This window comes from Labrus bergylta, chromosome 12 (assembly GCF_963930695.1).
Source record: "Labrus bergylta chromosome 12, fLabBer1.1, whole genome shotgun sequence".
Classification (NCBI taxonomy): Eukaryota; Metazoa; Chordata; class Actinopteri; order Labriformes; family Labridae; genus Labrus; species Labrus bergylta.
In genome coordinates, this window is record NC_089206.1 from 4,206,500 (window position 1) to 4,224,018 (window position 17,519).

General features: G+C 38.6%; 2 protein-coding genes and 1 long non-coding RNA gene across 3 annotated transcripts; 2 read left to right on the forward strand and 1 right to left on the reverse strand.

Annotated features, from left to right (window-relative positions):
• Positions 1–1,056: 1,056 nt before the first annotated feature.
• On the forward strand, positions 1,057–9,385 carry ctdsp2 (CTD (carboxy-terminal domain, RNA polymerase II, polypeptide A) small phosphatase 2). Its single transcript, XM_065961032.1, is given in 8 exon segments — positions 1,057–1,197; positions 1,199–1,234; positions 1,236–1,328; positions 2,499–2,600; positions 3,588–3,644; positions 4,280–4,372; positions 6,459–6,644; positions 7,582–9,385. Coding segments are annotated over 8 exon segments (819 nt in total). The 5' UTR covers positions 1,057–1,071; the 3' UTR covers positions 7,708–9,385.
• Positions 3,049–3,579, reverse strand: LOC136181033 (uncharacterized). Its single transcript, XR_010667512.1, has 2 exons — positions 3,319–3,579; positions 3,049–3,254 (listed from the first exon to the last, which is right to left on the reverse strand). It is a non-coding gene; the product is annotated as an uncharacterized lncRNA (long non-coding RNA).
• Positions 9,386–10,362: 977 nt separating the features above from the next.
• On the forward strand, positions 10,363–16,818 carry tegt (testis enhanced gene transcript (BAX inhibitor 1)). The gene is made up of 10 exons (XM_020650313.3): positions 10,363–10,511; positions 11,305–11,409; positions 11,578–11,686; positions 12,890–13,010; positions 13,133–13,181; positions 13,507–13,604; positions 14,282–14,361; positions 14,450–14,550; positions 15,247–15,322; positions 15,904–16,818. Exons 2-10 carry the CDS (start codon positions 11,354–11,356, stop codon positions 15,925–15,927), a joined length of 714 nt encoding a protein of 237 aa, XP_020505969.1. The 5' UTR covers positions 10,363–10,511; positions 11,305–11,353; the 3' UTR covers positions 15,928–16,818.
• The last annotated feature ends 701 nt before the right edge of the window (positions 16,819–17,519 follow it).

Sequence of the window (17,519 nt, forward strand, 5' to 3'; positions counted from 1 at the left end):
TGGCGGTATTAGAGCCCCGGAGGGTCAGCGTGCTGGACTCTGTAGATTATAGTGAAAAAAATAAATCTCTGAGCATACAGTTGGCTGGCACACTTTTTTTTTTTCTTACTGTTTGTCAACAGTTCCTCTTTCTAGTAAGAGCTCGGTGTTTTTACGGTCCTTATGATGTATTGATGGGTTTTTAAATTCTGCATCTGCTTGCAAGTCCTCACACGAAAACACACCAGAGGGGACTCGCAGGAATGTTTTCTCCCTTTTTTCTTTTAACAAGTCTCACAAAGTATATATGGGGCTGGGACACTCGTAGGTAACGGTGACTGATCAAAGACCCGCACAGGTCACTGAGGTGTGACTGCTCGTCCAGCTCACTGCTCTCTGCCTGTCCTCTTGTCTGTCTGTTCTGGCTACTTAAAAGGCGACCCCCCCTCCCCCTCCCCTCTCCCAACGTATTGGACTTTAAAATGGTTGGAATGTTTTCTGTCTCTGTTTTCTGTTGAAGGTACTGCTGAAAAGTGTGGGTTTTCCCGCCCTCTGTGATTACTATAACATGTACCAGCCATTTCCAGCAGCAGCCAAGGCAGGCGCATTAGAACAGATTTCATGTGCAGGCTGTGCCATGCCCTGTAGATGGTGCCTGTAAGAAAGGAGAAGCTCTTTAAAAAGAAATCTTGCCTAATTATGTAGAATTTCTTCCTGGTATATGTTAATCATTTAGTTTAAAAATACATTTTATCCCACTATTTAAAGCTTAAAAACAACACACAACTGCATTCATAGAAACGGAAAAATACAAACAAATTAGAGTTACATAAATGATAAAACCATGTCAATTAGATGACTCAGACTATAACAACATTAAAATGAAATTAATCATTAAAATCTGCAATGAGAAAAGACAATGATGTAATATTCACACAACATTTAGAGACAAAGGCAGCTGTTCATGTCAGCGGTCGCGTATGGACAGCGTGAAGTTAGCGACTTATCTCTGATACAAGGTTCCTAAACCAATACATGTGATTATTTTAACAGTGTTTTTCATCTATTTAATTCCTCTAATAGATTTGTGTCATGTGTGATTTTAATGCCTCTCCTCCATGTTTGCCGACCTGCAGTTTCCTCCATAAAAACACGTCTCTCTCTTTCTGTGCGTCCCCAACAGGCCAGGTGAGCCGCTCGGCCCTGAAACAGCCACGGGAGTTGTAACATCTTCAAAGCACTCTTCTGTTGCCTTCCAAGCTCAGGATGGCCCCAAACCACAGCCACCACTGCCGCCACCTTCCAGCAGGCCTTGCTGGAGTCACAGGAAAAATGGGACGGTTGTCAAGGTAACACCATTCCAGCAAGAAGAACACACCACTAAAAAACAATTTGAGAAAAAAAAAAAAAACCCTCTCGGTGCGGTCCTTGCTTATTTTTGTTTATTTAAGATTGCACTTCCTTGTTGCACCAACACACACACACACACACACATAGAGCATAAAGGAGGATGTGTTTGGATAGTTTGGCCATCTGTAGATTGTCATAAAAATGCACTTATTATCGTCTTCAAGCGATCTTCTTTTTCTTTTTTTTTATACAACTGTGGGCACAAAAGAACCGACGGCTGCACCTGCTCCGAACGACTTGAAAGCTAACCGCAACTGTCTGCGGATATGGAATCACTTTGATGTTCACACTTGATCCTCCAAGGAAGATAAGAGCGACAGAGTGACGATCACTCCTTCAGGACAACATTTAGAGAGAGAGAGAGAGAGAAGAGAGAGTGGTGTATTGTTAACCAGTAATTGCTGAGGTGGATGAAAATAAAGCCTCAAAGCGGCGGCTGCACACAGCTGGCAAACACTGTCAGCCAGATTTAGAAACCATGTAAGTAGCATTTTGAGGCGATGCCATCTGTTTCTTAACATTGAGGCCCGTCCTCCGGTGTGTCAGGAAGAAAAACATGAAGTGTTTTTACGGCATGCGTATTGACTGTCAGGCACAACACTGAAATAAAGCCAAATTAGAAGTTTGCCTTGTTGCCGTGGGTTGTTGTTGTTGCTCATGGACATAGGGCTTTAGAGTCTTAATTTGAACCTCCTCATGAGCTGTTTCGTTTAGTAATATTTGAACAATTACTGCAGCTTGATCATAAAGAGAGAGAGTAAAACAAAATGGGACTCCAGGTATTGAAAAGGAGTTTATTAGAAAGTCAATATGTTAGCTGTGCAGGTGAGTCTCTGCAGAGGTGTGTTTTTGGGGAAGTTTTAATGAAACAGGCTGACCACAGAAGCCGCTGCAGTTAATTTAATAAAGCTCAAACGTACAGCCATGCACGCATACATGATGCGTGTCTACAGTCTAATTTCCCACAGGTGGAATCAAAACAGCCGTGCTGTACTTTCAGGTTTAATCATCCTGATTAGCTTCAAGATCAGCACAGAGAAGATAAATGATGCACCTGCGTGTTTTGTGTTTTGTGCACCATTAAAAGAAGTCTTCATGTGTCTCCTCAGCAGTATGAGCCCAGCCTCCTGCCTGAGGTAGAGGACCAGGACCAGGGGAAGATCTGCGTGGTCATAGACCTGGATGAGACCCTGGTGCACAGCTCATTCAAGGTACCTACACCACATATACTCATTCCTATAGATATGTGTAATATCTATGTTTTAAGTAATCATTGTTTGACCACAATGATCGGTTTATGCATATATTTATCATTTTGAATTTTGATTTAAATCTCTGACAGGGATGATGCAGTTTAACATAGTTCCTGATCAGATTGTGAAGCTGATTATTGTTCATAACTTCTGCTAATTTCCAATTCTCGTCACTTGTTGGGCTTTGACATACACAGTGTAATCAAATGTTCTTCATAACAGATGATTAATCTGATTATTTTCCTTACCAATCATGTGGCGCTCTGACTTATTCAAGAACAGAAAATGGAGAATAATAAATAATCACAGAGAGTCTCCCAAAGTCCAAGGCGACTTCCTCAAATGTCTCTTTTTGTCCTCAAACCACAGACATTTTGTCTTTCATGGATATCGGTTAGTCGTTCGGTCTGTAACAGGTCAGAAAAAATTGTGACAAATCTGTTGATCGGTTTTCTCCAAAAGCCAACATGTAGTCAAAAAATGTCTCCTTTCATCCACAAACCGAAGATAGTCCTTTCAACCCTTTTTCACGAGTCATTGGTTTGTTTTTTTCTCTTCTGTAACATGGAAGAAATTGGTGGAAAAAAGTCGACCAGTGTCTCTGAAATCAACCTCAAATGCCGTGATGTGTCCACAAATATTCAGTCAACTGTCTAAGAGGAGCAAAAAAACAAACAGGAAACACATAAAGAGCAGAATGACTTCAAACTGGTTATCAGAAAATGTGAGATAGATTTAATAGTTTACGTGTCGATACGTCCTTGCATTTCTTCATCACAGCCTTCACATGTGCTTAAATAAAATCTAGAGGATGAGGTTCTGTTTGTGTAGGCTGTGCGCTGTGATTTATGGCAGCCGTGCTCCACTCGTTATGTAATGCCATGTGAATGTACACATGAGAACGAGCATGCCAACCCTCTCTCCCTCTCTGTGTTCTCCCTGCAGCCCATTAATAATGCAGACTTCATCGTGCCTGTGGAGATAGAGGGGACCACACACCAGGTAAAAACTACTCTGTGTGTGTGTGTGTGTGTGTGTGTGTGTGTGTGTGTGGGTGGGTGTGTGTTTGCAGTGGAGGAGGGGGGGGGTTGTGTTTGTGTATGTATGTTGATGTGCTCGCAGCGGCGGCTGAGCAAAAAAAAAAAAAAAAAAAAAAAAAAGGGATGGGTCTTGTAACTGATCAGCCTGGAGTTTGCTGTGACGGGAGCACAGAGCCCTCTACTGACCAGATGTTGAACAGAGAGTCACAAGTGGAAGCATTAACAGATAAAAGATTTATTTCTACTTCTTTAAATGTCATAAATAAGTGATAAACCGACTCTGTGAAGAAGACCTGCAGCGTGAAATGGACCTCTTCAGAGCAGAGCGTCTCCCCGTTGGACATGTGGAAATGTAATCAAGTCAGAAATGTGAGTCCTGGGACCCCGTGTGCAGGATCCTCCAGTGGGCCTCTGCCTGGTTCAAGTAATCCAGGATAGGCTGGTTAACACTGGCACGGCCTATTCTTGATTACTTGTTTCAGGAACCGGCCATTAGCACCCGACGGATGAGGAGAACAAGTTAATGGGACTAATGCTAAAGACGATTAAAAGCTGCTCGTGTAGGCTGCTTCCTGATTGAGCGTTTTGTTTTTGCAGGTGTACGTCCTGAAGAGGCCGTATGTGGACGAGTTCCTGCAGAGGATGGGAGAGCTGTTTGAATGTGTGCTGTTTACAGCCAGCCTCGCAAAGGTACTTTACATCAGAAAGATCCTGAAAATAGATGTTCATATTTTATTCAGCGCCGGGTTTCTGCTGTTTGATCTTTGATGTAATGTCTGATCCTTCAGATGTTGTTGTGCTTTCTCTTGTCTCTTAGTTCTCCTCTTTATAGTGATAGCAGCTGCTTAACGTGCTGTTAGTCAGCTCATAGTGAACACCCGGCTGAAGTGTAAAGCCCCAGTTTGTTTTCTGTGTTCATCTGGAGTGGGTTGTAGTCGCCCTGCGTTAGTTTGATTCAAAACAAGTAGGGCGATTGATTAGTTAATCTGCTGGTTATCATCAAGAGTAATTCTAATAAAATGAAACAATATCAGAAAGCAAAAAATAAAGAATCTTCAAATCGCTCCTTTGTTCAAATCAAATTCCCAAAGATTCTGCATCCACTATCAAAAATGAGAAATGAAAGTAGGTCATCTTCACCTCTCAGAAGCTGGAATCATCGACCTTTCTGCTTTAAAAAACGATTCATTGATTATCCAAATAATCCATCTACCAGTTGATTATTTAGCTAATAGTTGCTCTCTCTAAATGTGATGTGATAACTAGGATGATGATATTCATGCTTCGCTAAGTCACTGGGGATCGCACCGCCTCAAACCCAGCTGTTAATAAATGTTTACACACACAAACGGCCACAGTGTGACTGCTGAATAGCTAACTGAGCTAACTGAGCTAACAGTCAAAGCTTATGTAAGCTTGATGTCATACGACCCATTTAAACCAAGACAAATGTTTATCCCTCTTTGTAGGCTGCTATTTTTAACCTCTTCATTCTGTTTTTATGGCCTGTTTTTTTTATTTATTATTATTACATAATGCAGATTTAAAATGCTAATTTAATAGAAGACTAGAAAAAAATACCCCTTTTGGTTAGCTCTGGTGCATTTACAGTTGATGTTGATCAATGCGCATCGTCTCAAACAGTAAACCTTTGTAGGTTTTAAAGCTCTTGTGAGGAGTTTTGAGCTGATTCTGAATCAGACTGTTAGAATATGATCTACCAAAGCAAGCACAGCCTCAGTGACAACATGTATTATATCCATATGGTTATTTTTTATGTCTGAAAAAGCTGCGACGGGGTCGGTGTCTGACATCGATTCAAAGTGCGCTGCAGAAACAGATTTACACAAACATTTTCTGAATGATACATTTGACTTTTTTAAAGAAGGCACGATGAGATTCTTTGTTAAAAACAGGACAAAATCTGCAAAAAACTCAAAGGTAGCATTTTTGTCCTAGTGAGAGACGAGACCAAGATCATAAATATCAATAAAAAAAATCATCATCTTGTGTGCAGGGCGGGGTCGTCTCACTCGCTTAGACCGGAACATCGGGAAGGTTGCGACAGTAACCATAGGATGAAAATCAAATTATGAATGAATTGAATTTATTTGTGTCTTTAGAAAGAGGCGTTTTCCTTTAATCACAGAAATAGCGTCTCGGTGGTGGTCTTGATTTAAAATCCAGAGTCCTCCCAGTCTGAGACCGAGACAAGACCGAGTCAAAATTATTTTGATTCGGAGACGAGTAGAGCCCTTCAAAAAGAGGTCTCGAGACCGAGAGTGATTTTGAGTACTACAACACTACTTTGTCCACAGGGGGCGCCAAAATCAACACTAATCAAAAGTTCCTCTCAGGAGTTTTTAATCAGTATTTCCAAAAACATCAAATAAATAACTTCAGTTAACAATATTTACCAAATGAAAACACTGTCAGCCCGATCGATCTGCACAAACTGCAACGCTGAAGTGAGCATGATGAAGAATTTCCTGTTACGTTACTCTGAAACGATTGAGTTTTGCAGTGTGGTTGTGATTCTACTTTGAATTCCTGAAGTTGACATCTCACTTTATTTAACTTTGATTCTGACTTTACGACACAATTAACAGATTAATTTAAAGACGGGGGGACAACCCAATCCAGATGTGTTCATTTCAGATGCTGTTTCTTTGCTGTTTATAGAAAGTGCTTCATTAGTCCAAACCTGACACCCCCCCCTCGCTCTCCCCCTCCTGCTCCCTCTCCCCCTCCACCCCTCCACCCCGTCCTCCCTCAGTACGCAGACCCAGTGACGGACCTGCTGGATCACTGTGGGGTATTCAGGACTCGGTTATTCCGGGAGTCTTGTGTTTTCCACCAGGGCTGCTACGTCAAAGATTTGAGTCGCCTGGGCCGAGACCTTCACAAAACCCTCATCCTGGACAACTCTCCTGCCTCCTACATCTTCCACCCTAATAATGCTGTGAGTTCTGATCTGCGTCTACGTCCTCCTTGTGTTGAAAACAGCTCTGACAGTTTTGACAGAATAATGATGGAAATAAACACACAGTTGTACTAAAGTCTGGAGCTGGTTTTCTCCAGATCTGAAGCTTGACGAGGAGAATCTTTGAGTGTTATTAGTTCTTACAAAAAGGATGAATCACACAGAATAAAAACAGTTTGCTCATCATGTTGAAGAGCTTCAAATAGCAGAGTGAGCCCTGGATGTTCTCACCGCTTAGATGTTCACAAACTCCTGATTTTAGGAGTAAATAATGATGTTAGTTGTTTATAAACCTTCATATTCTATATAAAGAAATAAAAACCTAAGATAACTAAAATATACATCCAGTTACTTTCATTATTGAATATTTAGTTTTATAAATCAAAATGTAAGAGGTGCCGGTAGAACAGTGGTTAGTGTGTGCGCCCCATGTACGGAGGCTGTTGTGCTCCAAGCGGGCGGCCCAGGTTCAAATCCAACCTGTGGCTCCTTTCCCGCATGTCATTCCCTACTCTCTCTCTCTGATTTCTGTCTCTATCCACTGTCCTGTCTCTAAAATAAAGGCATAAAAAGCCCCAAATTAAACTTTAAAAAAAGAAATAAAAAGCCTAAAACTAACCGAAGATAACTCAAAGTTACATTCAGCTTACTTTTATTTTGAACTTTAAAAATAAGCTGTGTCTAGATCATTTAATAGAAATCAAAATGTGCAGTAAAATCAGCGTTTTACCCAAAGTGATGAATCTATCGTCTGACTAGTTGCAGACATATTGCTTCACTTGTAATCCTGATTTACAGCACAACATCACCTCTGGTTAAATTGTATTCCTCTTTAAATATTCAGCAGTTAATTTGATTATCTTAGCTTTAGAAAGCCTGTCGTTTGTAGTAATATGTATATACTTTTCTACGTCAGGTTCCTGTGGTGTCATGGTTCGACGACGTGGACGACGCTGAGCTGCTCAACCTTCTTCCTGTGTTTGAAGAACTTAGTCAAGCTGATAATGTTTACGACCGGCTGGACCAGCTCCGTGGACAGTAGAGACGCTCTGATCGGTTCAGAGCTCCAGCTTGAAAACTTCTTCAGCTACAACAGAACCCTTTTTTCTTCTTTTACATCTCGAATAGATACTTAAGAGTTTACAGACTCTGCTCTCCAAGCCTCTGCACAAAATCCTCTGTTTAGAAAATCGTATTATCTCGGGGTTAAGGAAATTCCAAGGCTGTAAAAAAAACACAATGTGTTTGGCTCAAGTGAAACTATAGATTACAATCTGAGGCCTTTCCTCCCAAACCTCAGCGCTGACATTGTTGACAACCACTATTTGAAAGCACGCCCGAGAAAGAGCGGAAAACAACCAAAGCAGTCCCATCACAATCACTCCAGTCAATATTCAAGTGGTGATGTTGCCAAAGCAGAAGCCTGCCTGCCTGCCTGCCTGCCCTGACTTGACTTTTTTGGACTTTTGTGTTTTTTTATTATTGTGCCTTCATGGAACAACAAGAAAAAAACATCAGCTCTTTTTTTAAAATTTCCACCAGATTTTATACATTTATTGATTTCTTTTTTTATAGGTTGTTTTATAAGGAAGTCTATTTTTTAAACAGTGAACGTGGTTCTTCTATGCAACCCATGGACAGTACCTCCTGAGTAGCCAGTCAATAATTGCATTCAGCAGATGTAAACATTACTGTGTAGCCTTATTCACCTGTAAATGAGCGAACAAACAAAGTGTATTTTACCTATTTGTACTATAAGCATACTTTCTAGACAACAAGTATACATCAGAAGCGGTCAGTTTTGATATGTTGTAAGTAAACAGGGTGAAATCTTGTCTTTGATGGTCCGTTGAAAAGCAGACACACTGGATTATGTTGGCACATAGGACGACCAGATATGCCACCGTTTTCAGTCAAGGTTTGAATAATAGTTCACTTGTTACCGTGTTTTCTTGTATTACTATATGACAAACAACTTGCACTTGTTTTTTTATTGACAGTGCTGAACGTAAAAAAAAAACTAAAAAAAAAAACTGTGCCTTTGAAATTCGGACAGAGAATGGTGTTCTGCCTGAAAAGAGATTTGTAGGCCTACACAGTCTGATGTGTCATGCTGAGCGTGAGTAAACACTGTCAAGAGCAAGTGTAATGCCATGTGGCTGTGGTACTTGCAGTGCAACACTTGAAAAATATCAAATTTGATTTTTTTTTAAAGCATGTGTGAGCGTTTTGTTTCTGTATTTATTGGCCAAAAACATGTATTGTCCAGTAATCTGTTGGCCTAGTTTGAGGCCGGCCTTGTGTTTAACTCTTTTATCTGTGCCTCGATTTTCTGTCAAAGCTAAGGATAATCCAAAAAAAAAAAAAAAACATCAGCAGTTAAATCACACACATGTCATCAAATCAATAAATCCTGCAAGTTTGTATTTTTCATTTTGAATTCAGTACTTTAGTTTTGTTGGGGTTTAAGTCTGGGTAATATGTATTTTTTTCTATGTTTAATGTCTGATGCAATTATTGCCTGCATGTTAACTAGTTAAATATGACAATAAAAATTGTACCAGTTGTGATGACCAAAAGTATTCGTTTGAGACTGTCACAATTTGTCTTGTTTGTTTCCAAATCAATCCAAAACTCATTTTGTCTACTTGATCTGACCAAAACTCTAAAGGACAAGGTGCTACCACTTTTTATTTTCTAATAAAAAATGGTTATATTAAGCTCTTCTCGTGTGCTCTTTGTTCCTGTCATACATTGTGAGTTTGTGAGTAAGACTCTTACACAAAATACTTTTAAGTTGTTGAAGTAGGCCATACACACATCCCTGGGATACTACACTTTAGTGCATAGGCTGGTCACAATTAGTTTGATGTTTGTCAGAACTACTTGAACAAATTAATACTATTAAATTTCAACATGCAAAATTGTTCTAAAACACTTTTAAAATTAAACTGTAGCCTATATTTAGCTTTAGTCCTACACAGAATAACAATTGTTTAGTATATATTGATTAGTTACACATTCTTACATAGTGTACATTTTAGAGTACAACTATCAGACTTTTTACATTTATCTGATTCCAATTGTTACTTTTAGATTATAGAAAGCCTGTTAAGTTTATTTTTATTAATTAAAGCTGTAGATGTTAAATTTTCTTACTTGTTTTAAGTTATGAGACTTTCCTTAAATATGTAATTTTTTAAATAAGAAAATGTAAAATATTAGATTAAAAAATATATAAATATTTGTCAAGTTGAAAGCGTCGCACGCAGTTCCACGACGCGTCATATTCATACGTCATAATATTGATATCAATCTTCAATCATTTTACACTGTACTTCTATGCTCGCATTATCTATTTAATTCAGCTTGATTAAACAAATATAATAATAGTCGTTGTTTCATAGTGTTTATTTAAACTCATAGTCCGGGAAACATCAACAATAAAATCGTCGAAATAAGATTTATTTCGATGTTTTTCTTTTAACCGTTTATAATGGTGCTTCGTCTAAATTTATGAGTCGGCCATTTTAGGTGTACCAGGGACATTAATCAGTAACACCAGGAAGTGCCTGTTAATATAAAAGTTTCTTAACAATGCCACTTTGTAAAGAATAAAAAAAATAGTTCAAATCATTTTTAAATGTAAAATAGACGATCTATGTATTCATGTTGTTTAATTTCGATTGACTAATGATTTTACTTTGGGACTACAAATATCTGGGCGTTTCCATGGTGACGTCACGTGAGCTGACTGACACGTACTGTTTTGGTTTAGAAAAAAAGTAAAGCCGGAAGAAGAAAGACAGACAAACAGAAAGCTCGGAGCTCAGGAGGGCTAAAGACGTAGGTGCCTTTGTGATATCACGCGGAGCCCTCGTTTGTAATCATATTAACATTATGTGTTAAATTAGCAGCTTTATCTGTTGTTTCTGGAGCATAAACGAGACGTCGAGTCGTGTCGACAGGCGGTTAGCTTTAGCTGGTCAGGCGGCTTCGTGTAACAGCTACATGTTAGCATGTTAGCATGTTAGCACGTCTAACACATTTGTTTTATCGCTTTAACTTCACTACGCCAACAATATTAGTTATTATTAATATTGTTCCGTTGTTGTTACCAGCTAACAGCTATGAAACGATTTGATAGCATGCCATAACAAACGTTGTTAGCTCGTTTATCGTGATTTTGTGCTATTTATGACTTGTAGCGTTAGCCTGTTGGGAAATGTAATGAAGTGAAACTCTTATCTAACTACGCACTTATGACCGGAAGTAGAAGTATAAATAGTTTTTAGTTATAATAATAAAAATAGTAATATTAGTAATTTACGTTAATACTACAACGTAGTAAAAATCATATATTCAAGGTGTTAGGTCGAAGCTACATGTAATATTGTTGTTATTTATATGTTTATTATATATTATAATATATTTTTTTATATATTATCTATTTTTTATATATTCTTATATATTATTATATAGTTATTTGTTGGTAAAATAACAATAATCTGATCATGGTTTTTGATTCTATACTGTTGGAAATTTCGTGCCATTTTTTTGTGTGTTTGTAAAATATGTTTGATTTTTTTTTTAATTAGTATATTTTATTTCTGTTTTTATTTGCTGTGTTTCTGTTCAGAGTTCACCATATTCAAGAGTCTCTTTGGGTTTCTATCCCTGGTTCCATCATGAACGTGTTTGACCGCAACATCAACTTTGATGCTCTCTTCAAGTTCTCTCAGATGTAAGTCAGCGCTCATCCTGCACTAACCAGTCAAATTATCTGCACTGTAAAGTACAAGTTTCAATGACAATAAAGAAAGTCTAAGTCTTGTCAGACAGCCATGTACTTTATCAGTTAGATATCTGAAGTTTCCATCGCCTGCTCATTCGTTGTAACCTGTGATTGCAGATCTCATTCCACCCAGGTGCACTTGAAGAATGTGTACTCCAGCCTGGCTGTTTGTATGTTTGTGGCTGCAGCCGGCTCCTACGTCCATGTGGTCACACGCCTCTTTCAGGTAATAATGAGATGTAACACAGTCTTCAAGTAGTTCATTTACAAAGTACAGTACTAATCAAACATGTGTGCATTAAGGTCAGTTAGCTAGTGGTTGAAAGATGTATGTAGATAGAGTCTTTATTATCATTGTATACAAGGACACAACAAAACTTTGTTAGCAGCAATCTTAAACAGCAGCGTTTATAAAAACAACAACAAAAATATATTTGTGGTGATATGAAAGAGAAGTATGCAAAAAGTGGCCAGAGCAATTGCTGTTCAGTGAATGAATGATAATAATAATAATAAATAAATAAACAGTTGTGGTGACTAAAATAATACATACAGTTATTATTTTGCAGTGACTGATTAATTAAACAAATATAAATATAGAGATATAGTGCAAATAAGTGAAGTTATAGTGCAGTGAAAGAGTATATACAGTTATTATTGTGCAGTGACTGGATGAGTAAATAAACAGTTTTAGTCCAATAAATAAATAAATAGACAATTGTAAAGCAGTGAATTACAAAGTTATTGCACAAGTAATATTGAACAGTTTATTGTTTCAGAAAAGTTCAATTTTGCAACCCGTTTGAACGTTGTAGATCATTTCTTTTGAAGCTAGGCGTTACACAGGTCCAGTGTGTATTCGGCTTTGGTTGATGGCTAACCCGATGTTATGCTTCTCTTCCCTTGATTCGTTGTCACTACTCTACAAGTAGAGTGCATACCAAGTTTCTTATTCACCTTCATCTGTGTTTCATGTGACAACAGCATTTGTCTGTGTAGGAAACACAGTTGTCCTGCAGGCTCATAGTGGGGGTTGTTGTTTTAGAAGATACTGAATGGGTAACACATGAAAAGTGAATCATATACAGTAGTAAAAAAGTAATCTGGAAAACTTTGTTTGATAGGATTTAGAAAGAGAAATATAAACTACAATAAATGACAGATCTAGTAAGCAGTACAGCTCTGTGATTTCAATCAGAATCACCGCCAGATGTTGAGTTAAGACTGAAGTCTGTTTGTCTGGAAGAAACATTTCTGTCTTATCTTACCATCGTATTGCGAGATCTGTTTTGTTGTTGCTCTGAGAAACAGACATTTCAAATGTTTGAAAGGAATGTAAAACATTCTTTTAAAAAAAGGTTACCATGGTCCAAGACTTGGATGTGGCTCATTGATTTCTATCAGTGACATTTTTTGCGCTTGTTTTTAGGGCGGCATACTGTCAGTGCTCGCGTCCCTGGGGATGATGTTTTGGCTCGCCATGACACCCCACAACTCCGAGACGGAGAAGAAGAGACTCGCCATCCTCGCAGGATTTGCCTTCTTCACAGGTGAAGTCCTGATGTTGTGGCAATATGAACTTATTACTATTGCTTATGAACTGAGCGTTCTTTGTGAATTTAAAGAAACATGAGTCTAAACGCTGTGTTTGCCTTTCTCTCTTCCTCTCCAGGCGTCGGCCTCGGCCCCACACTGGACTTTGTCATCGCTATTAATCCAAGGTGTGTGAAAGGTTACTGTTTAATGTCTACACACAAGCAGTGAGCAGCTAGCTGAGTAAAAGTTAAACATTACATCCACAAAACATTCTTTTTAAACCAAACCAAAATGAGAATCTGGTCTCTGCACATTGAATTTAAAATCTGTTTTTGGGGCGATGGTGGCCTAGCAGTCAGTGCGCATGCCCCATTTACTGAGGCATAGTCCTAACACCCCAATTTCTGACTCCATCCACTGTCCTGTCTTTAAAATAAAGGTATAAAAATCCAAAATATACTTAAAAAAAATCTGTTTTAACTGAGGCCTTACTGGTTTGTTTCTCCCCAGCATCATTGTGACGGCCTTCATGGGAACCTCTATGATCTTCATCTGCTTCACTCTCAGCGCTCTCTATGCCAAACGCAGGAGCTACCTGTTCCTGGGAGGTAAACGCAGTTTATTAAACGTCCTATATTTTTTCCCATTGTTTAATCCAAAGTCATGTTTTCTTCAGAATCTGTTTGTGGTTAAAATAACCAAAAACCCCTGAAGCACTTATCATCTCTTCTGTTGCTGATTCACTCTGCAGAACAAGGAGCTTTGTTTTGATCAGTAGCTTCTTTGAGAAACCTGCATTGTTCTGTGCCTGAATTAAGAAGATATAATAACTCAGCAGACATTTTTAGACGGTCCTCTGACTCAGGTATTTCAGCAAAAATAAACGTAGGTACCTGTCTCTACTACAGTCTGTGGAAAGACCGTACAATGATACATGGCTTCATGACATCCAATGTTTGGATTGCTTCCTACAGTTTATTTCTGGCTATCTCAGCAACAGAATAAAGCTTTTGTGTTGTAAAATTAATGGGACAATAAAAACAGTTTGAATAAGGCTGTTTAATGGTGACATCACAACCTTTAAAAAGTCCTAAAGGAAGAGTTATCCAACTGTGGATGTTTCTCAGTTGATAGAATTTAAACAGGTAAACACTTACACCTGCTTTATGACAAAGGAAGACATGTAAATCTCCTCTTATCATATATGGGACTTATAAGGATTTCTCCAGTGCACTGCATACTTTTCTTTATTCACTTAACTCTGACCTTAACTTCTTCTTCTCAGGCACACTGATGTCTGGTCTCTCCCTGCTCTTCCTGATGTCCATGATGAACATGTTCGTTGGATCTGTGATGCTGTTTAAGGTAGCTGAGCTTCCATTAGCCTTACAGTTTTATAACCTCTGTGTCATAATGTGCCGTGTTCATTCTGTTTCTTTGTCTCTGGTGACAGGCACACATGTACCTGGGGCTGCTCATCATGTGCGGCTTCGTCCTGTTTGACACTCAGCTCATCATTGAAAAAGCAGAAAACGGAGACAAGGATTACGTCTGGTGAGGACTCGACTGATGTTTCTATTGGCTCACAGCGTGGACTAGTTATTCCTTGTATGACTAGTCGGTCCAACAAGTTATTAACATTTTTAAATGTTGGACCTCAAATTGACGGTCAAACTGCAGAACTAGCCAGGCTGTAGCCCCGCTTGATGGGCCCGCTCTCTGTGCTCTACTACCCGGATTTAAACTAGCTCAGTGAACAGAGCTCATGTCGTTGGAGCAGTGCGGTTTGGCTTTATTTTCATCTAGAAAACTGAGATAAAAATGTTTGTAGGCTGTGTCAGGTAAAAGTGGCACATCAAAGTGACTGATGCGTAGCTACATTTAGCACCAGCATGTGGATTTAAGGAGGACTGAGGGTTGGTGGTGCTAGCGTTGTTAACAGTAGCCACACATGCTAATCAGGATTAAATATTTATATATAAATGGTGTTCAGTTTGACAGTTTACTGAGTGTGTTTTTTTTTCTTCCTTTGGACTAGCTGGTTGTTCTAAATGTAATCTTGTGTTTTTAAGCGATCAGGAAATGAGTGGACTAGGAAATAACTCGTCTAGGAAACTCCCTACTCATGAACGAAAACAAAAACAATATTTCTTACTTGGTAAAACATGGCATCAGTTCTGTAATCTGAGTCGTTCAGACATATTGAAACGATGATCATTAACATCCAGCTGATCTTTTTTATTCCTTTAGGCACTGTGTGGACTTGTTTCTTGATTTCGTCACCATCTTCAGGAAACTGATGGTCATCCTTGCCATGAATGATAAGGTACCGAGGGTTCTTCTTCTTCCTTCTCTCTTAGACGAGTCAAACACTGTCAAATGAAAAGGCTGAACTCAACAACGATGACTTGTCGTGTCCTTCAACTTCAGCTTTGCTGTTTTTGGTTCTTTTATTTACTGAGAACATCTTCAAACTGATGAAACTATTTTGATCATAGAAGTGGGATATCTAGAAACTTTACAATCTTTATTTGTATAACGTCAATTCATAACTAATGTTATCACTTACAAACAGGTCTATAGTTAGCTAAGGTTCCTGAATCAAGTGTCTGCTCTTTAAATGACTGGTATGTACTGTTACTGTATCCTGCCAGTGAAGACATGTGGATCATATCTGATATAGAGCTAAAGGGAAAGACTTCCTCAAACAGCCAGTTTGGGATTGGGTCATCGAGACAGGTAGACGTTTTAGAAGAAGAAATAATCGAGTCTGAAGGGTTAATCTATCTGCATCATTTAATACTTACTATGGTTAAATGGTAAATAAAGTTTAGTCTGGTTTATCTCAAACTTCAGTGGATCACTTTCGTGTTTCTAATTCTGTTTCTTTGTGTCTGTTTTTCTCAGGACAAGAAGAAAGAAAAGAAGTAAAGCAAAGTGTGAGGAGAGTCTAAACTAATCTGTGAGATAAAGGCACAATCTGCGCTGCACTTGGTGCTTTTCACTTTCTGTCTTCATTTATTGAATTAACTTCCTCTGTGGTCTTATATTACTGAGAAAAAAAAATCTTTGTTTTTTTCTGCTTTTATTTCTTCAAACTTACAACAAAGAGGTTGAATGTAAGTTTTACTGGTAATCTAATGCTAGTCCCATTAAGGCTGTGAATGGATAGACCAATGCTGCAGTGAACCTGTTTGGCCTGTAGAGGGGAGCGTTGCTTCATAACGCCTCCCTGAAGCTGAGCAGCACTTAAAGAAGGTTTTCATATTTACTGTTATTTAGTGCCATACATTAAGAACATGGTAGGCTCCTTTTTTTTCTTTTTTTTTTAGTGTGAGCTTCTGAGGCTGATCGTTGGTTAATTTGAGTTTCGTGATTTCAGCTTATTTATAGTTTCCCTCAGTTCCCTTTGGTGGAGTGTCACGAGACGTGCTGTCCCATGATTTTGACAACAGATCCCTCTCTCTCTCCCCGCTGAACGAAATCTCCCTGTAATCGTTTTTGTTCCTACACATTGAGTAAGAGCGGTGACGCCTGTCATACCCATAATGAACACTAACTCCATCACCAGTTTGAGGAGGGAGAGTCGAGCCATCAATCCACATTTTCAACGTGGGATTAAAAACACACGGGCGACTTCCTCACACCTCTCTCTGTGTACATTTCTCAAAATATCTGTTGTCTAGAAATTAGTTTGCCAAACGATATGATGTTAACCTTATACATTTTTTTGAAGGTGTATACTGTGAAAAATTTATTTTATTGATGTAAAATTGAAACTAATAATTTGATACATTTGCTCAAATAAATGTGTTGAAGGTATTGAAGCGTGTTGATGTTGCCTGCAGTGATTCTCAGGAGGAAACGACCACAAGTAAAAGTTGAAAGACTAAAAGTAAATCGCTATATAAATCTAATTTATTATTAAAAGTAATACTTTTTAAATGTTAAGATGTGAAAATCAGAAGAAAAAATCAGCAGCTGCTTTCAGCTTCTGAAGATCAGACGCTTTCCTGCTCTTCTCTGTCATATTGTAGCTTATGTCTTACACTTTAGACTTTTTAGAACAAAACGAGCCGTGTGATGAGGCTCGGGCTTCTGAGAATTTGTGAGGAGCGTCAGATGTCAAGATTAATCTCAAAAACAATGTTGGGAAGCCTTCAAAATCTGAAGTGAAATACATTTTTATCATCAAAACGTTCTCTCTAATGTTCATCGTGAAAGTACTCATGCTGCAAGAAATGGGTACGTGGAGTATAATGCTGTTTTAAAAAAATACTAATTAACGAGTAAAAAGAAGGTTCAGTAATGTTGCTCAGATCGAAGCTAACGTGGTTTTTGAGGGGTTTACTCGAGGAGTGTTGACAGGTTTTACAGACTGCTGCTTGTAGAACACATTTTGTGGATTCAGATGCCTCAAGTAAATCGGATTGTAAAGAAGTCATGTTGCATTCATGTGGTGTCTGATAAAATCTGATAAAGAGTTCCTGCCTGGGGGAAATCTGCACGAAGTCCTCAAATAA